This window comes from Grampus griseus, assembly GCF_964374135.1.
Source record: "Grampus griseus genome assembly, chromosome: 17".
NCBI lineage: Eukaryota > Metazoa > Chordata > Mammalia > Artiodactyla > Delphinidae > Grampus > Grampus griseus.
In genome coordinates, this window is record NC_139011.1 from 18,420,339 (window position 1) to 18,447,618 (window position 27,280).

The window sequence follows — 27,280 nt, forward strand, 5'->3', positions numbered from 1 at the left end:
CATAACATTTGTCCATTTACATTTTATTTCAATACAACTAACAATTTATATACTTCACCCAGTTTTCTATTGGGTTACAAGTCTTTTTCTCTGTAATGTACAGAATTCTTCATATATTTGGATGCTACATCTTTAACTGTTATAGATGATGCAAATGTTTTTCCCAACTGTGGCAGACACTGTTGGTTGACTATCAAAGAGTCTTCTCTGACTCCTTTCATTTTTCCAGCTATAAAGACAGAGATTTGCTTGCTCAGCCTCCTTTGAAACCAGGAATGGTCATGTTAACTGGTTTGTGCCAATTTGATCAAGAAGCCGCAAGCCTAAGGAAAGCATATTTGGAAACTGGAACAAGCTTGGGTCTTGATAAAGTTGCTGAGCGCCATATTTGCTTGGGATCATCTACCTTTAGGTCTTTTGTTGAGCAAACAATAAATGTCCAAATGCCCCAATGATTTACACCACTGTGTTAGTCAAATTTTCTGTTTCTTGCAACAAGCCCAATGCATCCCAATTAACATACCCATTCTGGCACACCTCTTTAATTTTGTTTGCTCATCTTAAATGATTGTTTTTTTTTGTTTTGTTGCGGTATGCGGGCCTCTCCCTGTTGTGCGGCCATGGCTCACGAGCCCAGCCGCTCCGCGCGCATGTGGGATCCTCCCGGACCGGGGCACGAACCCACGTGCCCTGCATCGGCAGGCGGACTCTCAACCACTGCGTCACCAGGGAAGCCCCAAATGATTGGTTTTTAACTGAAGGTTTTGTCCAAATGTGGCAATTTGGCTCACAGATATCCACACACGATGTACCATGTCTCTAAATCCAGGAACCTTTTTATACTTATTTTCCACCTTACCCCTAAACCTTATCATGGAGTAGATGACAAGAATCCAACAAATGTTTGTGGATATAAACTTCTATCCTTTTAATAAGAAAGGGTTAGTCTAGGCAAAAGAAATATGGTTCTTTCACCCATGGCTTCCTATGGTTTTACTAGAGTTTTATTGGCACGTAATACCACTGTGTAAATTCTTGAGTGAGAAAATAATCACGACTATGTTAAATCATCAGACGGGGTTTACTGCATATTGTTTGGGATACTATTTCTTCAATGGTTTATTATACTTTAAATATTTGAAAATGTCAGTAGCTTTTCTGTTTTACCTCTCTTTCTCTCCAAGTCAGAACTCAACCCTTCTCTTTCACTTCTCTGCTGCTTTTTTTCTCATTATGAAGTTTGACTCTTAGGTCATATGTAAATATTTTGTAACTTGTTCCAGCAGCACTGCAGATGAAAAAACTTGATAACCCTCCAGCTAAAAAAGCTTATTAATGCTACTTAAAATAAAATAAACATTATTCTAATTAAGAGAACTGAAACCTTAAATACCAGGAATGAAGAAGAAACAAAACACCAGAGCAGCAGGCACGTACACTGAGGCTGCCTTGGGGGAGGAAGGGGAAGATGCTTGTGGGTTTGCTGGAAAATGTGTATTTTATAGCCCACACAAGGCAAGGAAATGTGAACTGGGACCTATGAGAAGTGGAGGAAGCATAGAATATGAAACATCCTTTAAAGCTGAGGAACTTGAAAGGCTGCCCTCTGAATGAGCTAGAACAACAACAAAAAGTCTCAGTAGCAGGTGGAGGATCAAGATGTTTTTTCCACTTTAGCTATGGGAGGGGTAGTAAATGTCTCCACTAAGAAATATTACCCAGGGGCTTCCCTGGTGGCGCAGTGGTTGAGAGTCCACCTGCCGATGCAGAGGACGCGGGTTCGTGCCCTAGTCCGGGAAGATCCCACATGCCGCGGAGCGGCTGGACCCGTGAGCCATGGCCGCTGAGCCTGTGCGTCCGGAGCCTGTGCTCCGCAATGGGAGAGGCCACAACGGTGAGAGACCCACGTACCAAAAAAAAAAAAAAAAAAAAAAAAAAAAAAAAAGAACAAGGACACAGTTTTACAGTCATCATTAAGTGAAAGCTCTCACACCTGGCAACATCAGACAGTGCTGGTGAGAGGCAGGGCAACTAGACCTCTCATACAGAGTGTGTGGGAGAGGATATTGGGACCACCACCTTGAAGAGTAATTTGGGGTTTTTTTCGTGAAGTTGAACATGCACCTTCTTTTTTCTCCAACAAATCTAATTCTAAGTGTTATTGCAAGAGCACTTACTCAAGCTTGCAAAGAGACATACAAAGGACATTCACTGTAATGATACTGTAGCAGGAAAATACTCCACAGTAATGGGTCAATAAACTCTTGTTTATATAGTGGAATTCCTTACAGAAGGTACAACGAATAAACTAAACAATGTGATTAACCTTGATAAAGTTCGAAGACATACTTTGGGATGAAAAAAAGCAAGCCACACACAGTCGAAAATAAATCTTTGTTTTCAATTCCCAGATTAAACTAAAGACAACTCCTTACATCTGATCAATGGGTTATAATACACAAAATACGTTTATACATATTTTTCTGTGTATTCCTCACAATACCAGTTCAAGAGGTGGGTGTTGTTTATACATGAGGAAATGGAGGTTCACAGTGGCTCCATGTATTACCTAGTCTTATTTAAATTTAATCCTTTTACCATTAACTCCACATTTGCTTCTTTGGGATAAAGAGTCTTTTGTTAAAAAAAAAAAAGTATCAATATTCGGGTCTACGGCCAGAGCTTGAAAGAGTGTTCTATGTGCCAAAGATAAAGGAGAGACTGATGGGATATATTCCAGATACATTCAGCAGGTTCTCTTCCTTTTTGTTCAGTTCGGTAAGTGTGCTACACAAATGAAGACAAACTATGTTGGTGGGGCCGACCTGGAGCAAATGTCCATGCTGCACACCAGCTGTCAGCGAGGGGTATCTACGCATGCGTGCTGACCGCACCGGTTGCCAACAGCAAGCCACATGTAAGCACAGGTCCGCCTCAGAACATTCCTCCTGCAAGGTCTGGATTTCATGTGCTCCTGCATCTTCTCCCTGTTTTCTTTGTCTTTCTGCCTTGATATATTTGCCACTTCCTAACCAAAGACCAGCTATATCATACTTATCTTAAAGAAACGCTGATAACCCCAGGTTAGCAGGTTAGACATAAGTATTTAGACTTATTACAAAAGATCTATCACAGTCAATTCAAAGACCCAGAGAGTGCAATTATATACATTTTATATTTTTTAAAAATATTTTCTTGCCTATTGGGTGTAAGATAGACTCAAGGATATATTGTACAACGCAGGGAATATAGCCAATATTTTATAATAACTGTAAATGGAAATTAACCTTTAAAATTGTATAAAAAAATTTTAAAGACCTATTTGTAGAGATATATAGACAGTTACCAACCTATGCTAAGAATTTTTAAATGTATTCTTTGAGTGAAATATGATATAAATTAGCATGATTTTGCAAATTAACATCAACACCAACAATAAAAACCCTTCCTTTTATAGTATTTGACCAAATGAGAAAAGGTTATGTTTACTTTTTACATGTACATTTACATGTATGAATCTATATATATATATAATGTTTATAAGAAAAAAAGGTTTTCTTTCTCCCTCTCTTTCCCTCTCTCTCTCCTTTCCTCTCTTCCTCTCCCCTTTCCTTCCTTTTTCCTTCCTCTCCCCTTTCCCCGCCCCCTTCTTTTCTGTATGAAGTTCCAGTCAGTAATGGAGAACTTCATGCTCACATAGGATACTTTTCCTAGTGATTTTGAAAAACCTCCCTTCACTATCAATGTTGATATAGAATGGGCAGAGGGGATGTATGCAAATCTTACAGCAACAAGCAGGGGGTCGATGTTGGCAACATTCACACTGAAAATAAGCCACAGGACTTCAAAGGGAAGATTCTGAATAGATAGCACTGTGAGACATAGTGTGCTGCAGCAGTTAAGAGCATCATCTATAGGAGTCACGGAGACCTGGATTTGAAGAGCAGCTCCTCCAAGCTGTGTTCTTTAGGCAAGTTACTTGACCTCTCTGTGCTTCAGTTTGCTTGTAGGATTAAGTGAGTAAGTATTTAGCACAGTGATGGGCACAGACACGCAACAAGTGATAGTTATAAATATTATTAAAGAACAATTTAAGTTCAAACTAGGCAATACTTACCGGTGGGCCTGCTGGTCCCAGAGCCCCTTTATTGATTTCAGAACAGGAGCAGGAATGTGGAAGCTCTGGGCAGGTCTCTTCATCCCTCTGAGGAGAAAAAGAAATAGCATAACTATTAACAAGATGGTCTATACAAATGGCTTTATGGACTCAAAGAAAACACTTTAAGACACTTCAAAAAAATTAGTAAGTGAGCATTAGTCTAGAAAGGCAGAGAATATTCTCTTCTGACCACAAAATCTTTTCTTGAAAGAAACAATGAATGACTCTCTAGATCATCATTATTATCAAAGGATGTTGATAAAACGAGCTTGGGAATCCAGGTGAAGAAAGAAAGGCAGAAGTGGGTGCAAAAAAAAAAATTCTGGTTACTATTTAATTCAGTTGGAGGAGTAGTACTCTATGGACTAAAGGTCCTGAACACTTCCTTTGTGTTACAACATTTTTTTCCATTTCAAAGGATAAAAGAAAATTTGTTGGAATGGTCCATCAAAACAACTGCATCTACACTAAAACAAAGAAACAAAAGAAAACAAAAACAGTGCTTAAACACATCATCCCTGTAACAATTTTAACTACTGCTCACCTTCTGTGACTGAAAGTAAGAAAACATCACAGCATCAATCTAAAGCTTTGGGATAGGTCATTTCCTCTTGGAGAATTTTGCTGCCAGGTAACACTACAAGATAGATGATGAATACCAGGCTGAATGTATCTGAATGAGTTACTGGAGTGTAAACCAAGACAGAGCACTTGCTAAGGGCTATTGCATGATTTGTGAATGTCACATTTGGAGTCGCAGCTAAAAAGAAGTCTTTCCTGGGATAAGAAACTACAGAACTTTGAAGGGTTCATCTGTCCCTTTGGATAGAGAGAAAGTGAGCTTCATTTTCTAAGACCTTGGGGAAATGTAACGTTAGAGCTGAATAGAGCACAGATGATAATTAAATTATCAAGATGAAAATGATCTCAGTCTCTGAAATATTCACAACAGAAACCCAAAAATTTTGAGCAAAGAGCTTTTATATGCTTCTCGCTAAATATTGGACGATAGTTAAAAGTTGCAGCTCATTACAGGATAAAAACCCTGCTAACATATCTGGCCTGATATCTTGGGCAGCTTGAGTGAAATACAAACTTAAGTATCCTGAAAGATCCCCCCACATTAGGCTGACAGCAGACCTCCTATGACCACAGACTCGGGAATGGTTTCGCCATGGCTGTTGACTGTGTCTCCATCCATGTATTTCTACTACGGGATTTACACATCTTCAGTGATAGAAATGAAAAGGAAAGTTTTGAGAAGGGCTGGGTCCTTCCTAGGAGATGTGGTGATCACATTTTCCATAAGATTCTGAGTGTTTCCCTTTACAGTTTCCAATCCACCTGCCCCTAAGCATAACATCACAGTGTCTCTGATGTAATTCCTCACCACAGTTTAATGGAAACTTATTTTGATGAAAAAAAAAGTTATTTCCTTCTTAAACATAGTCACCATGAATTTACTGCCTGCAACAGATGATGTGATCTGGTGTAAGGTCTTAAAAAAAGCAAATCTTTTAGACTTGATAAAGTCTTCCCCATGCCCATTCTCCCAGTTGAATTCTTAAGATATGATGCCTGTCCAACCATAACAGGGTCAACATTTCAGCTCACTGGTCCTAAAGATCCTTAGTTATGAACAATCTGTCTTTATATATACAGGTACCCCCTCCCTGTGAATTACACTTGGTATCAATAATGAGGAAAAGTTTATTTTTCTAGCAGCCTTGCATAGGTTATATAGATCATGACTATGATTCCCAAACTGTGTGGAAAGATGGCCTGGGGCAGTACAGCAAACTCACAGGGGCACTCTGAGTGTTTAAAAGAATTAAGAGAAACAGCAGTATTCGGCACCCATTGGACTTCGTATGAATGACTAGCTCAAGGGAGTTCACAGCTTCAACACTAGATTTTTGACGTCATATATTTGCAAATCTGGTTTTTCAGCAGTAGCTATGAAGGAAGGCAAGTACCATGGGGAAAATCAATGTGGAAAAAGAAGTGAGAATGGCGATGTCTGATCAGATTCCAAGACATGAGAAATAGTGCATTCTCCTCAGGCACACACATCCCATTAGTAAGTATTTGTGGTTATTTAAAACTAAGTTTGGGCTTCCCTGGTGGTGCAGTGGTTGAGAGTCCGCCTGCCGATGCAGGGAACATGGGTTTGTGCCCCGGTCCAGGAAGATCCCACATGCCGCGGAGCGGCTGGGCCCGTGAGCCGTGGCCACTGAGTCTGCGCGTCCGGAGCCTGTGCTCCGCAACGGGAGAGGCCACAGCAGTGAGAGGCCCGCGTACCGCAAAAAAAAAAAAAAAAAAAGTTCATCATTTAAAATTTTCGATTTATGTTTATCATTTTTTCATACAGCTACTGAGTTGTTAGGATGTAAAGACTTATGAAGATGTTTGGACCTAATGACCTTATGTATGGAATTGTTAGGTATTTCTTTGGGCTCGGGGTGCCATGAAAAACATTATTGTGACACCAAAGGCTTCAGTGAACCTGAAATTTGGGAACATCCGGACTCTGTAGAAGGCACTCTGTGGAGCTGTGTCGCTCCCCACCGCGTATGTCAGTGTGTCCTGCTGATTTCAGACACACCTCCTTCTTAATCTCTTTCTAATTTTCATCATCATCATCACAATGAATTATCTGTGACATGAGTTTTGTGAAACAGCATTTCATTTTCAGGGAAAATTAAAAATAACTTTAGAAAACTTTGGTAAAGAACAGATCAAATAACGAAAGAAGAATTCTTACCAGGCCAGGAAGTTCACAGCATTTGTCTTTACTGGCCCATGATGTGGAACAAATAATATCAAACATCTGTAACTGGAACTTCAATTTAAAAAGAAAATTGTCATTCAATAAAAGATATATAGATACATTGTGTTTATAATTATAATGATTTCATAGTATGTATTACATAATAGAACACCAATACATTTATAACATAATATTACAGTGAATAAATTAAAAAGTCATTCTAACAATATCAATCTTTGTTCCTCAAACATACAGTGATTTAAGATTTTTGTCAGTAGTTACTCCATCCACCATCTAAACCCCCTTATTTAGCACAATTCCTCCTTCCGTCTCTACCTAAAAAACCTTAGTGCCTCTGTTGAAATCCTCCCTGTCCTGTCCATCACAGTTACTCCAAGTTCCTCTGTAATCCCACAATGCTCCATACATCTTTTATAGCATATGTCCCACCATACAGTACAATTATTTATATTTTCTTCTCCTCAGACTGGGAGGTCATCAAAGAACATAGAACCACTTATTCATCTTTGTGCCCCCTATCATAACATGTGGCATGTAGAGAATTCCCTGGTGGTCCAGTGGTTAGGACTCCATGCTTCCACTGCAGGGGGCGTGGGTCCTATCCCTGGTCGGGGAACTAAGATTCCACATGTCATGCCGTGTGGCCAAAAAAACAAAAACAAAAACTTGTGAAAACATGTGGCATGCAGTAGGTATTCATGATGAAGACTTGTTGAATTAATTCTGACTTTCATCATTCATGCATATATTTGGCTACGTTTTTTTAGTGCATAATGCAAGACAGATACCATGTAGACCTCCTTTAGGATATGAAAATGAACAAAACCAGAGTTCTGCCCTCAACGAATTTATAGGGAGTAAGCGACAGACACATAAATACTGTTTACAATGTGGTGTCATGACAGGCTCTCATACGGTATTGTGAGAATCTGTGCTAAGCGTATTTTTAAGGCATCGATCACACCATAAATATTTAGACAGTCTTGTTCTACTCATTTATGTTGACAACAAGTTAATGTATATTTTGAAACATTTAGAAACATCATTACAATATCATTAAGGGCTCACACTAGCTTCATGATGTGACCATGTCTAATACTATATTTCTTCCTATATCATTTTCAAATATCGAATATCATCATGAGTTTGGTATTAATAGATACACACTACTATATATAAAATGAACAGCAAGGATCTACTGTATAGCACAGGGAACTGTATTCAGTATCTTATAATAACCTATAATGGAAAAGAATCTGAAAAAGAATAGACATTATCTATCTAGCTATCTATAACTGAATCACTTTGCTGTACACCTGAAACTAACACAACATTGTAAATCAACCATACTTCCATTTAAAAAAACAAAAAAGAAAAATGTGTCATCAATTACAGAGCTAGGAGAAGGATGAAATTCTTTGCATTTTAAATCTGTAACTTTCCTTCAGCAAGTGGTGTTTTCAGCAAAAGCTGGAAACTCTTGGCGCCGTATTTTCTCTCATCCCTGTCAAGGGTCCCCTGGATGAAGACGAGAATACTCAAGTAGTTGGTATGACTGAAATAGGTTACTAACAATGCTTCCAGCATCACAAAAGAGCCTGCCCTATCTGACAGTGAAGAAAATGAAGTCAGGCTTTCTCTTGTTATACCCAGGAAGAATTGTGCCTTGCTGCAAACATCCTTCCCTAAGTGAGTTTTGCAAGATTCATAAAATGACACAAATTTTGAAAGCAGATGCATAAATCAAGACATCCTGTTTTCTTTTTTCAATATAAAACTATTGTGTTATTTGAAGAAATAGTGCATGATTCACTATTCTTTTTTTTTTCTGTATTAAAAAAATTTTTTTTCCCAAAGGCCATGATATTTAAGTCTGCTCAGGGAAACCATACAACAAAATTATGACCATTAAAAAATTAGGTTTTTAAAATTAAAGCATTTTTAAAGAACACGGCTGCTGATTTTCATAAACAACAATAGCAACAAAGATATTTCAAGGAGCATAGAGATTAGGAGGCTATGGAGCTAGGCTGCCTGGGTGTAATCCACTCACAAGCTAAGTCACTTGAAACAAATTATTTAATGTGTTGGAGTCTCAATTTTCCTTACCTATAAAATTAGGATAATAATAGTAGCTATTCATTAGAGTAATAATAGTAGCCATAACAATAAAATGAACTCATAAAGGGAAATATTTAGAACAGTTCCCAGAATACAGTTATAAATAATAAATATTATTTCTTTTTTCTTTAATTATTTTTTTAATAAATATTATTTTAATGTAACATGTACAAAAGCCCTTTTATAATTGATCTTTAAGCTGTAGGAGTATATAATACAGAGGCCAAAATAGTAGAATGAAAATGAAAGTGATGCAGTATTGAGAGCAGAAATATAACAGTAGTTTGTGTCCCCAATAATCAACGTTTTGGTTGAGCAAAGTCTTGGCAAATAACAATAGCAGCAAACACTTGTTGAAAAACTTACTATGTGCCAGGCATTACCCTAAGGACTTTGCTTATATCATTTAATCTTTCAATCACCACTATGAGGTGTGATAATAGTAATGTCAACCCCATTCTGTAAATTAGGACTTGGGACGAAAAAGTCAAAGTAATTTAAGCACATGTTGAAAGCTGAATTCTGGCTGGGATTTGAACAGCACACCTCATTTTCTTGGGGTTTATTCTGCAGTAAACAGATCATTAGTCTAATGTTTAAAATGTAGATACCCCAGCCTAACTTGACAATGCCATTTGTCTGGGGACATTTATTAAATGGGTCCCATTATGACAGCATTAGATAGATTCAGTCAATTCTGTAAGTCATTCATCCATTAAGAAATTTTCCATTTCTGAATAGAGCCCTCAGTGTGAACACATTTTAGTGAATGGAAAGATTTATTTAAAGCAAAGTCTTTTTATTAGTCCCAGGATATACCAGGCTTTCTTGAAGTTTTTCGAATTCACTGCCCAATCACCTATAACAGTATAATGTCTCCATACAAACCTTTGGCTAAAATTCCCCTACCCTATTGAGTCACTGAGATTCTTCTGAGTTCATTTTATTTATTCAAGAGGTCAAATACCTACTAAATGCTGAATGAGGCTGATACTATCATTTGAAGAATGCTTGTGGGCTGTCTTTTCTTTTTCAAGTTAGATGAAGTCAGCAGCCTTTTTTGTGTGAGTACAACAAATTTATTCATAATTGTTTTGCATTCGTAATAGTTTAGATTCCTCAGCCTTTATTTAGAGACTTCTTTTCCAAGGCACATTTCTGGGGATTGTTCTTTAAAAATCTGGCTTTTATTCCAGAAGCAATTACACACACATTTATACAAATCATGGAGGAAACATTACAGAGATGACATGTCCAAAGATCTTATATTTGAGTGCCTCAAAGTGCAAGACAATGTGGTTCAAAATAAATCATACTTCAAGTGACTAAGAGGCAGCCCCTTTTCACTTCTGCAACTTTTTCCCTTTGTAACTGACTGAACATTATGAAAAAAAATATCTGGCCAAATAAAAAAAAAGTACCCTCCCACTTTCACTTTTTATAATCTCTTTCAAGGGAATACTTAGACAATTACAAACACTTTTTCATTACTGGACATTTTTGTTTGGGTGTAGCACAAAAGGCAAGTCATTTGGGGTCAGATGTTAGCATGAAAATAAGATTAAAATATTTCTTGGCAGTTGAGTCACTGTGATCTGTGAATGGAAATTAAAATGTACCCCTGGCTCAACTTTCCACTCAGTACCAGTTTTCATCTGTTGATTTTTTTCCTAGTATAACATTTTTAAGCTTATAATTTGAAGTCAAGCTGTACCTGAACTTATACAAATATTTAGAGAGCTTTGCATTGCCCGAGAACATAGAAGAAAGAGTCCTGAGGACCTAGGCCATGTCCTGCTTTTAAATTGGTGTGTAAATTTGATCGATTCCACCTCCAAACTAAGATTTATTAAGCCTTTATCACTTGTCACCTATTGAACAGGGTGTTTTTACTTGCTCGCCATCAGCTTACTGAATTTAAGGGAAACCATGATGGTACTATTCAATTAGGAGATGAAAAGGAACAGCTGTTGTAGTTGTTGGTAGTAACGAGAATGTTTAGGTGTAGACATGCTTGGGGGGGAACATTTTGATCACGTTTATTTCAAGGCTATAATTCAAATAATGGTGAGTTTTTAAACCTGCCCCTGAATAGACAAGGCATATGGTCACTGTTACAGACCAGATTCCCTCCTCTGCCTTAAGTTCTATCATAATCAGTCTGAACCAAGGGAAAAGAGCTCAGAATGGAAATTGGGTAACCACATGCAACTCAGATACAAGCTCATATCTCACTTTCCTCACTTTTGAAAGGGGATTCCTCCCTAACTTATTCAAGTCTCAGTTTCTGCATCTATAAAATGGGGATAATAATAAGTATCTCTTCCTAGGGTTATTGGAGGATTAAATGAGATAATATCAGAAATGTTCACACTGCCTAGTCCATAGCAGGCAATAAATGTTAGCCACTATCATCATTTTAAGGAGTAAAAGATACAATCCAGTGAAAACACAACCATGTCCTTGCAATTTAAAAACACTTGTTTCTAGAGGATCATTGACTAGTCTACTATTGATTCCTACATAAAAGTTTAACTCTAAATAAAATTACTAAAAACTCCATAACTTGTATTTGTCTTTATTTACACATCAGAGGGCCAAATAAATGTCAGTTGTATAATTATATAAGTGTTAGATGTGAAAAGGTGGAAAAAAGACACTAACAAACATAATCAATGCCAGAAGCTCAAATTTTTTCTTGAATTATCTCTGACTGGCAGCATGATAATTTCATTAGGTATCAGAAAAGGTAGAAGAAACTTCTCAGGAAAAAGAAGATTGGGAAGGAGAAGCACAGTTGTTAAGTTTCTTCCCATGTGTGTTTTGACGGCTAAATTAAACCTGCCTATTAGTTTAGTCCCACTAGGGACTTTTGCTGCATGTAAAATCTTGCATTGCTGAACGCAAGTTGTTTTTATTATGAATATGAGTAATTTCAATACAGTAGTTACTATATCCCTAAATCCATTAATCTCTCCTCCACTCAACTTTAGTTTAAAAAATCTGTAGTCTTAAAGACTGATAAAGTGAGTTCTTCCATCACTTGACAGTTTTTGAATCATTGCTGAATTTGCCAGGGAATGCTTACCTATAAACTACTCAGCCCTCTTAGATGATAATTACCCCTCCTGGAATGACCCAAAACGTGTACATTACACATTCCCTTTTGCATATGTATATCAAGATTATATTAGCAATGTATGATTTCTAAATTGAGAATTGAAGACTGAAGCTTCTCTCTTGCCTTGCCCTGAAACAGTTAAGTAATAAACCAAAAAACCAAGTGAGTTTTCAATCACATTCTTGAGATCTACTCTAATATCATCCATTTCAACATAATCAAATTCCTCAATAAGTGGGTAGACTAAAAATCTATTTAGTAATCCTTTGTAGACTTCTAGATTCTAGCAAAAGCTACAACGTTTTTCCTACTAGGCTTACAAAGAACTCTTTAATGATTGACTTCTATAAATTCCCCTTTGTCTCCTACTGGGTGGAAGTTACCACAGAGGGTGCTCTGTTTAATTGATTTTTTGTCATGGTCAAAAGTAAAGATTTATCACCAGTAGGCCTGACACCTACAGTCATTTTTGCTTTCAGAAATAAATTCTTTAATATTTAATTCATCACACAATTGGAGTAAAATTACTATGTACAGTGTAATTTGAAATACAATTAATTTGTAACTGTGATTATAAAACTGTAGTTGTAAAGTATGAATTATAATTAGGAGATGGTATGATATATATTAGTGGACTGTTGTCAATACCACACATGGAATACTATACATGCAAAACATTTTAAGAAAAGACATGATACAATTCAAATAGATGACTTCCTATTTAATTCCTATCAAGTGTTTCTTGAGAAAGTACTCTGTTCATACGAATTTATTAGATACTGTGATGTAGGGTAGATGTGGGTCATTGCAAATGAAGACCAAGACATGGTTTCTGTTTTGAGGGGTTTATACTCTGTTTAGAGAAGTGAAATGCAGTTATATGAAAAAGCAAGAAAATAATATATGACTACAAATAATCAAGGGTTAAGCAAGTACTAGAGGTTTAGAAAAGGTGAGATGGAAAAGGTAGGTTGACATTCTTCAATAAAAATAGCTGCTCTTCATTGAATGGCTACTAAGTGTCAGGGATTTTATATGCATTATGTCTACAATAAAAAAAATAATGATAGTACTAAGTGATATGGGCCATAATCTCATCCACCTGGAATTGTTTCTCTTTCTTAAATTAGAGTCTATTCATTCATCCTTCTAAGCATCCATCTATATACATCCATTTATCCATCCAAGGTATCCGTAGTTTCCAATTCTGGAGGCTTGTAAATTCTGAAGTGTGCTACCATAAAAGTATCTTCCATGAAGCAGAAGGTGAAATGTTTCCTAATCCACATGGAATACCACAAATTAAGAGGAGATAACTCCTCAATATCATGTAAACATTCTTAAAAGTCTCTTACCACAACTGAAAACAAAAGAGCCTTCCATAGCTGTTACATTCCCTCTTTTCAAACATCTAATCCATAGTTCTCCAAAGCAAAGTAGAAACAAAAGTACTTTAAAAGATACTTCAAAGCTAAGTGTTAAACTAATTAGCACACATCTATGAAGATCTGAAAGTGTCAGTATACCCTGATTGTACACAAGGATTTCATTTCTATTGTTACCACAAAGAGAAATGCCGTGAAACAGCAAACTGTCCCAAAGTAAATTCCCTCACCACTCTGGGACTGTTTCCTGGTATATAAAGTGAAGGGGTTATACTAGAGCAGAGGAATTAGAACTATGTTCCTCAAAGCGCCCTTAGGGAACATTGGAGGATGGAAGCACCTGCTACCCCATGTCCCTTCTCCCATTCAATCAACATGGTTGTGTTTTAATCATACTCATTTATTTGATATACTAGAATATTTCATTTGTACTAAGTGATTTCAGCTTAAAAACACTTTGAGAACCACCAGGTCTTTCTAAAATTCCATATAGCTGGCTAGTTCTACAGATCTCTGAAAGCATAAGACAATAAGAGTGAATAATAATTAACCTGATTATTCTGCTACACAGAAAAGAAGTGTAGATTTGAATATTTGGAATTGCTTACAAGAATAAAATTCCCTCCAGGCTAATTGGTTCTAATTATAGAATGACTCAAATTAGAGAAGTTGCTAATTAGCTGTGAATGTGTGGTGTGAAAACAAAAGCTTGTGTACACTGCTCTTTTTTGCGGGTAGTGACTGAAGGGAATGTGATTTTTTTGTCAATTCGAAGTCTCCTCGTCTGAAACTCCATGTTGTATGATGAAAAATATACCTTAGAATGATTTGTTATTTAAATAACTATTAACAATTAAAGGGTTAATTTTACATTAGCAATAGCAAGAATCTAGTTTTAAAATGCCCAAATCTAACTCAAATGAGAGACTTATGTCAATTTACTGTGTATAATAATAACATTTTATTCGGATCTGTATCTGCTTATATAAATGAGTTTCATTTACAGTTTTGATTCTCATTAACAAACCATTTATGCCACACTATTTTATTTGAATTTTAAAATATGAATATTTTACTATTTGAATTTTAAAATCCATTTAGAAAACAAACTAGTCTAATTCTTGGAGCATTCTCCTTATAATAGAGCAGAAGCATATTGCAAGAGCTTTGAACGTTCATGTTTTAATTCATCTGAAGAGGCCATTATCTACCTGTTTATCCATTCATCAATCTATCATTCATCCAGCCCTCCCTCCATCCATCCCTTTACCAAATTTTTCCCCTGGAAGATAGATAATGATATTTCAAGAGGATTTTTTTCTTTAACAATAACACAGATTCACTTATTTATCCACTTACTGGTGCAGAGTTTCCATTTGGTCCTCTTGATCTAACCATTCTCCCTAGGACTTCGACACCATCTAATGTGATATTAGACGATGCATTTACTGCCTTCTCACCCACTTGCTTGCAGTCAATAACCACTTTGGCCAAAGTCTTGCTGATAACAACATGTAGCTGATAAAAGTAAAGATGTTTTAGAAGGTAAGAAGCAGGAGAAAATATCAACCAAATTTACATAATTGCATGACCTCTCACCAAAAACTATGGAAGACAAAAGAAGGAATTCTGTCACTATGTGTTTTGCTTAAGGAAAAAGGTTCTACTTTTACCATTTCCATGCTTGTCCCACATTCAGGTACCATCTCTATGTTGTTGTGTTTTTTTAAACACTAAGGAAATCTCACAAGCTTTTCATTTCCCCTGTAATATTTCTTGGCTACTTTGTGACTGACTCTGCCTAACCAAGAAAAGAATCATGTCTAGAGGAAGTTGGTAAATAAATGACAATAATTCCAAAGAAATGCTAATGGGACTATTTTGAACCATGAAGTAATAAATCATCTGCATCTCACGTGTTTTTAAGATACCTGTACTTCTGGTTGCACAGTCCGATTAAACCAGAAAAAAAAAAAAACATTTTTATGCAACTTTTCTTAGGCAAAAAAGAGGCAGACTTTTGTTATGCAATTGTTCTTATACAGTTATGGTATTCAAAACCCCAGAAAGTAGCAAAGTTGTGTAGATTAGATAGATCTGACCACATTCTACCTCAGGAGACAGAGGCAAGATGAAGACTGCTTTGCAACACCCCTTCCCTCCCTCTGACAGTACAAGAAGGGCACGGTTAAGAGGCAAAGCTTTTTGCAGTACCACTTAGTAAACTCTCTGCTCTCCGGCACTCTTGGTGTTGCATTCCTTAACAGCCCAGAGATCAGCGGGCTTATTCACTAAACACAAAGGAAACGGTAAAGTTTGGAAGGAAGCATGTCTACTCCAGTGATCACCAAAACAAAGTGTTTCAGAGATGTGAAATGTGAACGAACAGAGTTCTATCACAAGTGCCAGGTTAAAATAAGAACAACTAAAGTCAGGTTTTACCAGCTTCCTCCGGGTAACTTATATAATGGCAGTGATGGGTTGTCTGTATGTGTGTGTGTATATATATATATGGCTCAGTGCGATCTGTCTACATATTTCAACATGAGTTGGCTGCTGGTATTTATCTATATTGGTGGCCAAGTAGACCAGCAATCCTTCCTACATCATACATAATGTAGTGAACTAACAACTCTCTGCTAAATAATACAGTATTTTCTACTACATGGTTCCTCAAAGTAAGAACCTGGACCACTTCTGTGGTAAGGCACCAAAATTTGCCATCTCAAAATGTCTCTTTGGTATGTGGATTGTTTCAAGCTGAAAACAATCAAGGCCCAAAAGACTCAGGAAGAAACTTTGACCTTCCTTCTACCTGCCTAAAAGGATTTAGACAGAAGTCCAGTTCCCAGAACAGACCTATCACCAGAGACATCTGCAAAGAATACAGGCTAGGTATGGTGGGGGAAAATCTGTGTCCCATTGTCTCTGCAGGCCCAGCAAATATTTATTTACCAAACATTGGCTTTTCCATCTCCATGTGAATTACCTTCCTTCCCTTTGAAGTCCCAAACTACCACCCCCAACATCCTCTTTTGTCTTTAGCTGAAGAAGGTGAAGCTTTCGGCTATTTTGGTGAGATACTCAGTTTTTCCTGGGTCTCTCCCATGTATACATGTTATTAAACTTTTGTTTGAGTTTTTCCCGTTAATCCGTCTCATGTCAATTTAATTCTTAGGCCAGCTAGAGGAACCTAGAAGGATAGAGGAAAATATCTTCCTTCCGACACTATCAATAACCCCTGCGGTACTGGATAAAAATGTACATTTTAGGGCTTCCCTGGTGGCGCAGTGGTTGAGAGTCCGCCTGCCGATGCAGGGGACACGGGGTCGTGCCCCGGTCCGGGAGGATCCCACATGCCGCGGAGCGGCTGGGCCCGTGAGCCATGGCCGCTGAGCCTGCGCGTCCGGAGCCTGTGCTCCGCAACGGGAGAGGCCACAACAGTAAGAGGCCCGCGTACCGCAAAAAAAAAAAAAAGAGTACATTTTAGAGTCCCATCCCAGAACTGCCAAATCAGAAGGTCAGGGCATTGTCTACAAGCCCCACAGGTAATTCTTGCTTCAGGTGAAGTATGAGATCCAAAGCTCTACGGATTTTTTGTTTTACTATCTTCTGTTGCTTTGCCCACAGCAAATAGAATAAAGAATATATGTATACAAGGCATTACTCACCTTGTGAAAGCTTCCGTAGAAAATTTTCCTAATTTCAGGTCCTTCAAAAGTAACAGTTTGAAAATCCCCACTGTAGTCATGGTTGAAATATGTTAGGGTTTTCCCACCATCTAATCAAAGAAAGGAAAAGAAAAACATTTAAGAAAGGATTAAAAGGAGTAATTTTTTAAAAAGTCAACTCAAAATAATGTAACCTTTGTTTTCAGGCTGTGTTTAGGGCAAAGTGACGAGTAGGTAAGGAAATGACCTATAGTCCTTGGGTTGCCCCAGGCTTTCAACTGGCCAGATTAACTAACTTAACCATGTAGTGTGATGATGAGGCAAGGACCCTGACATATATTGTTCCTCTGTAGTTCCTTGCCTATACTCCCATTCTCACTACCCTTTTGGGAGATGGTTGTCTGACGTTGGAAGTAGAGGCAGACAAAAAGGAAAAATGAAGTTAGTCAAATTGTTGCCAGAGCTGCTCCAGATCTTTGTTCAAAACCCATCAACCGTCTACCCCGCACCTTCGGCAGGAATGCCCGTGCTCAAAAGCTGCCAACCCCCATCTTTAGCAGGAGTGAACATAAAATTTTAAGTTAAAAGGTCCAGAGGTGGGCTTCCCTGGTGGCGCAGTGGTTGAGAGTCCACCTGCCGATGCAGGGGACACGGGTTCGTGCCCCGGTCTGGGAAGATCCCACATGCCGCGGAGCGGCTGGACCCGTGAGCCATGGCCGCTGAGCCTGCGCGTCCGGAGCCTGTGCGCCGCAATGGGAGAGGCCACAACAGTGAGAGGCCCGCGTACCGCAAAAAAAAAAAAGGTCCAGAGGTAAGAAAGGAAGGTACAAAAAACACAAAAAAACAGATGGAACCAGCTGGGACCAAGATGATGATGAATCTGACCTCCAACAGACCTTGAGCCCCGTTACACGGTGATTTACTACTTCAGCATGTTACCTACACCTACTTACTGGCAGCCATTAAGGACTAAAAAAGGATAAAAAGGAGGCAGCACCCAGCCTCTTGGAAAAAGCCCTGCCCCTTCCCTGGTAGACTAATGCATATGCTTCCCCAGCATCAGCCTCACTCCTCCTCCTCTCTTTGTCTTTACTCTTTAAAATTAAATCACCTCACACCAATCAGAATGGCTATCATCAAAAAATCTACAAACAACAAATGCTGGAGAGGGTGTGGAGAAAAGGGAACCCTCCTGCAGTGTTGGTGGGAATGTAAATTGATACAGCTACTATGGAGAACAGTATGGAGGTTCCTTAAAAAACTAAAAATAGAACTACCATATGACCCAGCAATCCCACTCCTGGGCATATACCCTGAGAAAACCATAATTCAAAAAGAGCCGTGTACCACAATGTTCATTGCATCACTATTTACAATAGCCAGGACACGGAAGCAACCTAAGTGGCCATCGACAGACAAATGGATAAAGAAGATGTGGCACATATATACAATGGAATATTACTCAGCCATAAAAAGAAACAAAATTGAGTTATTTGTAGTGAGGTGGATGGACCTAGAGTCTGTCATACAGAATGAAGTAAGTCAGAAAGAGAAAAACAAATACCGTACGCTAACACATATATATGGAATCTAAAAAAAAAAAAAAAAAAAAAGTGGTTCTGAAGAACCTAAGGACAGGACAGGAATAAAGACGCAGACGTAGAGAATGGACTTGAGGACACGGGGAGGGGGAAGGGTAAGCTGAGACGAAGTGGGAGAGTGACATGGAAATATATACGCTACCAAATGTAAAATAGATAGCTAGTGGGAAGCAGCCGCATAACACAGGGAGATCCGCTCAGTGCTTTGTGACCACCTAGAGGGGTTGGATAGGGTGGGAGGGAGGGAGACACAAGAGGGAGGAGATATGGTGATATATGTATATGTATAACAGATTCACTTTGTTATAAAGCAAAAACTAACACACCATTGTAAAGCAATTATACTCCAATAAAGATGTTTAAAAAAACAATTTAAATCTCTCTCTTCAGGTGGGTGAGAAGTTGATCTGTGAACTTAGTTTCCACTTCTCCTTTCTTTAGTCACTGAATAAAGCTTGTGCTGTGTCAATCTCGGCTTCGGTTTTGCTATTCACCTACTTAAACCAGAAAGGAAAAAGAACCCTCCCCCTCCAAGGCAGAGAGCATGGGCCAGGCTAGGCCCTGAGCAGGGTTCATACAACTTAATTCGGTAACAAAATCTTAAGAAATAAAAACCAGATTCTTTGCCTTATTTAACCACTGAAACAACCAGTTTTCCCAGGACATGTAACTTACACTGCCCCAAAATAGTGATATTTCAGCATGTCTTTTATTATGAACAAACAAACAAGTAAAAAAAAAAAACCTTCCTATTCTTGAGTACTTCATGTCACAAGGAATATTTTATTACAAAAAGAGAGGAACATTTTTCTCACTAATTCATTCCCCGGTTACAATTAAATTTTTCATTCTGCTTTCTATAGGAGCAAGTAAGTATTAATCATTTCAAGAGACTTCTTTGTTTTCGAGTCCTGGTTGGATATAGAGTTAGCAATTTACACCTTTTTAATCTACAGCTTTCCCTTAGTTTCAAAATCAATACAAAATGCTTTCACAATGTTTAGTTGTTGATTTATTTCCATGTACTGAAATGTCCTTTAACAAATACTAGTTGGAAACAGCTTAAAATACTTTTCTTATCCAAATGTTCGAGTTAATACCTAACAATAACCACCAAATTTTCATTCCCAGATTGACTGGGATCCTAAACTAAAAATATATTTAGAAAACTCAGGGACATTAACCAAAAACTTGATAATTCTCTTAAGTGATAATCATTTGTGACATCCAAGAGTAAAGGTTAAGAACTTTCCTTTATTGTTTCCTCCTCAACTTTCCAATCTCCAAACAATGGAATTTCTCATTCACAACTATTCTCTTTTCTTTCTGGACTAACTCTCTAGATGATCTCACATATGCAACTTTCAATTTTATATCTCCGCCCCAGAATTCTTCCCAGAATATGCCGCTGCCAATCTGACATTCTTTTCTAGGATATGAAAGAGGCATTGCAACATTGTGACTTAAAAGAAATATATATTTGTTATTCAGATGACCAAAATATATTTCTCATATATACTTGGTCTTTGTCTAGGGTTCCTGCCTCACAGCCCCTAAAACCGTTGGAATTTCCTGTGGTCAGAACAAAAAAATGTGCCTTTTGTTATGTTAATACAGTGGCTTTTGGAAAGCCCTTAGGTAACCTAAGGATAAGGGCTGGTTGCCTGGAGAACCAGTCATGTGACGAGAGGGTTAGAACTTTCAGTCCCCCTACCCCCTCCAACTTCTATGGAGGGGAGAGGGGGTGGAGACTGAGTTCAATTGCCAATGGCCAGTGAGTTTATCAATCATTCCTATGTAATGAAGCATCCATAAAAACCCAAAAGGATGGGGTTCAGAGAATTTCCAGGTTGGTAAACATATGGAGGTGCCGGGACAGTGGTGCAGGTGGGGAGGGCATGGAAGCTCCCGCCCTCCTTCCCCATGCCTTTCTCCTGAGTTATATCCTTTCATAATAGACTGGTAATCTAGTATGTAAAACGCTTCTCTGAGTTCCGTGAGCCACTCTAGCAAATTAATTGAACCCGAGGAGGAAGTTGTGGGAACCTCTGATTTAGACTGTGGGTCAGAAGTACAGGTAAAACTCTGGACTTTCAGTTGACATCCTGAGCTGGAGCGGGTCATTGGAACCTCCAATCCATAGCTGGTAGCAGCCTGAGCTTGCCACTGGTGGCTGAAATGGAGGGGGAGGAGGGCAGTCTTATAGGAACAAGCCCTCAACCTGTGGAATCTGATGCTACCTCTGGTACATAGTGTCAGAGTGGAGTTGAATTCTCAGATACTCTGCTGGTGTCCAAGAATCGCTTGGTGTTGTGTGGGAGCCTCTCCTCCACCCGCCACGCCCAACACACATGTTGGAATTGGGCCCAGGAACCCAAGAGAGGCATCTTACACTTATCCTATCCATATAGGAAAAATGACTTCTGATTCCACCCCTCGCACTGATCCTCTTCTGCATCAAGTTGCATGCTCTTCCTGCAGTCGGCATGTCTCACCTTGCTCACTACTGAATCCCAGAGCCTGGTGTTGGCAAATAGTAGGAACTCGATGAATATTTGTTGAAAGAATGAGTAGATAAATGAATGAATCAACTATCACATAGTTCATCATTAGTATTTACAAATAGCTTAAAATAAGTGAGTTACTCTACAATACACACAAACCAGGCAAGATGACAGGCCACATACGTTACTCATACATGTGTGTGCAAATGTTTTATAAATAAATATACTTACTATCTAAAATGACTCCAACCAATGGGTCAGAATTTTTATTTAAAATCTCCCAAAGAGCAAATGGCTCCTCTGGAGTATCAGGAAGAATCCGGAATAGAAAACTGATTGTATAGTCAGAGGGCAATCCTTCTGGATGTAAATATCTGAAAACAGAAAGAAAATAGTATATTTTATTGTATCCCTCTTTAAGAAGTTATCTATATGGTTATAAAAGCAAATACACTTTCATTATACAAGATGTGAAAAAACAGAAAAGAAGAAAATAACAGATCACCATTACCCCATTCAGAAGTGATCACTCTTTTGGTGCTGTGTATTTCCCTCCAGCCTTTAAAGAACGTCTGTAAGTATTTGTCCAATTTGTATAATTTTGCCCCTTTCTTTTCTTAGCACCATTTACTACATATTTCACATTCCTTAAATATTTTTAAGGGCATGATATTTAATATCCGCACAACCTTCTCTTGTTTGGCTATTCCATAATGTATCTTATTAAACATTTAAGTAGTTTCAAGTTTTAGTATTATAAATAATGTTTATCTACAGCCCTTTTATAAAACTTAAGACATTGTCACTTTCTACCACATGTTGCAGTTAGTTGCATTCCTGTCTGTGCTATGTGCCCTGATGTACCATCTAAATCCACCTTTAAGAACTGAGAATCGACTAATCCTGCTTCTGGGAGTGACGTCTGCAGACAGCTCTCCGATACCAGTTCCCTCGGGAATGCCCTCAGCAGATGAGGGGTGCCTCTCCCAAGGTCATGCCAACTTTATTATGGTGCCTCTTTTTAATGACTAGTCTTTGAGGGAATATAAGGACCAGAGCCTCTCATTCCAAAGGAGATAACTCCATTCTAAGAACTGCTGTGTGGGGGTCAACTGAGGCTTCTACTGAAACTGCTTCATAGCTTGACTTCTCTCCTTTGCCCTCTACCCTGCTTCCCTCTGTTCCCTTCCAGAAGAGCACAGCCTCATCGACTCCCCACACACTGAGCTCCACCTTCGGATCTGCTTCCTGGGGAACCCAACCTGCTACACCATCTTACCTCTCTAACAGTTAACTGGATCACTTACGTACTTTAAAATTTTTTCCTCAAACAACAGATACAGGCTTTTAGATATATAGACCCATAGTATTTATTAATCAAATTGACAGACTGGTGAACAGGTTGGAATTTAGCATAAATGTAAAAGTGAATGTTTGATTTGCATACATTAAATAGGTATGTATTCATTCATTCAATAGTTGTTGAGTGCCTACGATGTACCAGACATGGTCATACGCATTAAGATACATCAGTGAATCAAACTGGCAAGGAACCTTTGTATGAGCACTTGAATTTGAGCAGGGTGAATTATACAGTTTATTAGAAGGTAATAAGCGCTATCAAAAACAACAACAAAAAGCAGCATAATGGGGACTGGGAATGCTAGAATGCATTATTTTGCCATTTTAGTTAAAGTCATCAGCATTGGCTTCACTTAGAAGGTTCATTGGGAAGACTGCATTTGAGCAAAGGTTCACTGAGAAGGTCACACTTGAAGAAAAACTCATAGGAGATGAAGACATCCAGCCAGTGCAAGGATACTAAAGTGGGGTGTGCCTCGTATATTTTGAGAACGGACTAAAAGACACAAGAGGTAAAGTCAAAGAGGTAATAGCTACCCAGATAATGTAGGGCTCTTTGGCCAATCAAGAGCTTTGACTTTTATGCCAAGGGGAATGAGGAATCACTGGCAGATTTTGGAGTGACATGATCTGATTTATACATTAAAAAAAAAAAAAAATCATTCTGACAGCTACTTGGAGAACAGACTCCAAGAAGGCAAGGGTAGCAGCAGGAAGACCAGTTAGGAGGCTGCTGTAATGATGTAGAGAATAGATGATGGTACCTCATATCAGGGTGATGACAATAGAGGTAGTGAGAAGGAACAGACAATTAGGATTCCTTGGTGGATTGATGTGGGGCATAAGACAAACAGAGGAGTCCAGCTTCTTTGCCTAAGAAACTCGTTAAATGTAGTTAACATTAAGATGAAAAAGGTCATAGGGGAAGCTGGTTCTGGAGGTAAGATCAGGGATGTGGTATTGAACCTATAAAGTATGAAATACCTACGAGACATCCAAGTAGAGATATCTAGTAAGCAATTAAATATGTAGGGCTAAATTTGGGGAAGTAGATCTGGACTGGAAGTATAAAATTTAGGAGTCCTTGGCATATAGATGGGGTTCAACACTACGATACTGAAAAGATCACTGGGAAGCAGGGACAGACAGAGAAAACAAGGAGGTTCTGAGCAAGTCCTGGTCCCTCCAACATGAAGAGGTGGAAGAGAAAAGAAGAGCCAGCACTGAAAAGGAACAGCCTGTAATGTAGACAGAAACTAGAAGCAGTGTGTATCCCAGAGGCCCAAGGAGGAGAGTGAATCCAGGAGGAAGATATGATCAACTGTATAAAATGCTGGTGACAGGTCGAGTGAGATAAAGGCTGGGAACAACAAATGAATGGATTTAGCAAGGTGGGGGGTGAGGGCATTGCTGGCCGGATGAACAATTTCAGTGGAGTGGTAGAAGATTTTCCTTCGGCAATTCTCATTTTTGTCTAGGCCTCCAGGAATGATTTTCAAATATCCATTTTAATGGTCATCACTAGACAGTGTAAAAAAACCTGTCAAAAGGTAACGTCAGATGTTGGATTTATCTAAAACTACAGATAGTACTGTAATTAGCTTGAATTCATTAAACAGTATTTTGGAAGAAGTTAGAAATGCAACTTGTTTACAAATTGGACAGATTAATTTAATACTCGAAAATGATCTCCTCCACCTTTTCATGCATATGTGCACACTATATCAAAACGTGGGCACAGAAAAAGTTTCACATTAAAATACTGAAGGCATTTTGAGACAAAAAAATGAATATTTGGAATGTAAAGTTGCAGGTGACATCTTGAGAGATAACCCCTTAAACCAGGAACTCCTAATTTGTAATTTCAAGTACCTCTGGAGATTTCAGAACTGTTGAAATAGCGCCAGGAATCCCTAGGTGCATCATAGACTGTAGAATAACTAGATAATTAATTTTTTAACACCTTAATGGGAATATAATTGCTTTACAATGTTGCATTAATTTCTGCTGTATAACAAAGCAAGTCAGCTATATGTATACATATATCACCATAGCCTCTCTCTCTTGAGTCTCCCTCCACCCTCCCTACCCCACCCCTCTAGGTGGTCACAGAGCACCGAGCTGATCCCCCTGTGCTATGGAGCTGCTTCCCACTAGCTGTCTATTTAACATTTGGTAGTGTATATATGTCCACGCTACTCTCTCACTTCATCCAAGCTTACCCTTCCCCCTCCCCGTGTCTACAAGCCCATTCTCTACATCTGCGTCTTTATTCCTGTCCTGTGTTAGGTTCATCAGAACTCTTTTTTTTCCTTTAGATTCCATATATATGTGTTAGCATACGGTATTTGTTTTTCTCTTTCTAACTTCACTCTGTATGACAGACTCTAGGTCCATCCACCTCATTACAAATAACTCAATGTCGTTTCTTTTTATGGCTGAGTAATATTCCATTGTACATATGTGCCACATCTTCTTTATCCATTCATCTGTTGACAAACAAATTGGTTGCTTCCATGTCCTGGCTATTGTAAATAGTGCCGCAGTGAATATTGTGGTACATGACTCTTTTTGAATTATGGTTTCTCAGGGTATATGCCCAGTAGTGGGATTCCTGGGTCATACAGTACTTCTATTTTTAGTTTTAAAGGAACCTCCATACTGTTCTCCATAGTGGCTGTATCAATTTACATTCCCACGAACAGTGCAGGAGGGTTCCCTCTTCTCCACACCCTCTCCAGCATTTATTGTTTGTAGATTTTTTGATGATGGCCATTCTGACTGGTGTCAGGTGATACCGCATTGTAGTTTTGATTTGCATTTCTCTAATGATTATTGATGTGAGGATCCTTTCATGTGTTTGTTGGCAATCTGTATATCTTCTTTGAGAAATGTCTATTTAGGTCTTCTGCCCATTTTTCGATTGGGTTGTTTGTTTTTTTGATATTGAGCTGCATGAGCTGCTTGTAAATTTTGGAGATTAATCCTTTGTCTGATGATTCATTTGCAAATATTTTCTCCCATTCTGAGGGTTGTCTTTTCGTCGTTTATGGTTTCCTTTGCTGTGCAAAAGCTTTTAAGTTTCATTAGGTCCCATTTGTTTATTTTTGTTTTTATTTCCATTTCTCTAGGAGGTGGGTCAAAAAGGATCTTGCTGTGATTTACATCATAGTGTTCTGCCGATGTTTTCCTCTAAGAGTTTTACAGTGTTTGGTCTTATATTTAGGTTTTTAATCCACTGTGAGTTTATTTTTGTGTATGGTGTTAGGGAGTCTTCTAACTTCATTGTTTTACATGTAGTTGTCCAGTTTTCTGAGTACCACTTACTGAAGAGGCTGTCTTTTCTCCATTGTATATTCTTGCCTCCTTTATCAAAGATAAGGTAACCATATGTGTGTGGGTTTATCTCTGGGCTTTCTATAACATTCCATTGATCTGTATTTCTGTTTTTACCCAGTACCATACTGTCTTGATTACTGTAGTTTTTTAGTATACTCTGAAGTCAGGTCACCTGATTCCTCCAGCTCTGTTTTTCTTCCTCAAGATTGCTTTGGCTATTCGGGGTCTTCTGTGTTTTCATACAAACTGTGAAATTTTTTGTTCTAGTTCTGTGGAAAATGCCATTGGTAGTTTGATAGGGATTGCATTGAATCTGTAGATAGCTGTGGGTAGTATAGTTATTTTCACAATGTTGATTCTTCCAATCCAAGAACATGGTATATCTCTCCATCTGTTTGTATCATCTTTAATTTCTTTAATCCCTGTCTTATAGTTTTCTGCATACAAGTTTTTGTCTCCTTAGGTAGGTTTACTCCTAAGTATTTTATTCTTTTTGTTGCAGTGGTAAATGGGAGTGTTTCCTTAATTTCTCTTTCAGATTTTTCATCATTACTGTATAGGAATGCAAGAGACTTCTGTGCATTAATTTTGTATTCTGCTACTCTACCAAATTCATTTATTAGCTCTAGTAGTTTTCTGGTGGCATCTTTAGGATACTCTGTAGTATCATGTCATCTGCGCACAGTGACACTTTTACTTCTTCTTTTCCGATCTGGATTCCTTTTATTTCTTTTTCTTCTCTGATTGCTTTGGTTAAAACTTCCAAAACTATGCTGAATAATAGCAGTGAGAGTGGGCAACCTTGTCTTGTTCCTAATCTTAGAGGAAATGGTTTCAGTTTTTCACCATTGAGAATGATGTTGGCTGTGGGTTTGTCATATATGGCCTTTATTATATTGAGGTAGGTTCTCTCTATGCCTACTTTCTGGAGAGTTTTTATCCTAAATGGGTGTTGAATTTGGTCAAAAGCTTTTTCTGCATCCATTGAGATTATCATATGGGTTTTATCCTTCAATTTGTTAATATGATGTATCACATTGATTGATTTGCATATACTGAAGAACCCTTGCATTCCTGGGATAAACCCCACATGATCATGGTGCATGATCCTTTTAATGTGCTGTTGGATTCTGTTTGCTAATATTTTGTTGAGGATTTTTGCATCTGTGTTCATCAGTGATATTGGCCTGTAGTTTTTTTTTTATGAAATCTTTGTCTGGTTTTGG

General features: G+C 38.2%; 1 protein-coding gene across 6 annotated transcripts in view; it reads right to left on the bottom strand.

Annotated features, from left to right (window-relative positions):
* COL14A1 (collagen type XIV alpha 1 chain) overlaps positions 1-27,280 on the bottom strand; it is a 251,503-nt gene that overhangs the window by 59,348 nt on the left and 164,875 nt on the right. For all 6 annotated transcript variants that reach the window (XM_082674497.1, XM_082674499.1, XM_082674500.1 and 3 more), the window contains exons 32-36: positions 21,585-21,727; positions 17,249-17,358; positions 14,937-15,095; positions 6,924-7,001; positions 4,118-4,204 (exon numbers count right to left, since the gene is read on the bottom strand). In XM_082674497.1, the coding sequence (XP_082530623.1) occupies positions 4,118-4,204; positions 6,924-7,001; positions 14,937-15,095; positions 17,249-17,358; positions 21,585-21,727 (577 nt within the window). The remainder of the gene's footprint in view (positions 1-4,117; positions 4,205-6,923; positions 7,002-14,936; positions 15,096-17,248; positions 17,359-21,584; positions 21,728-27,280) is intronic.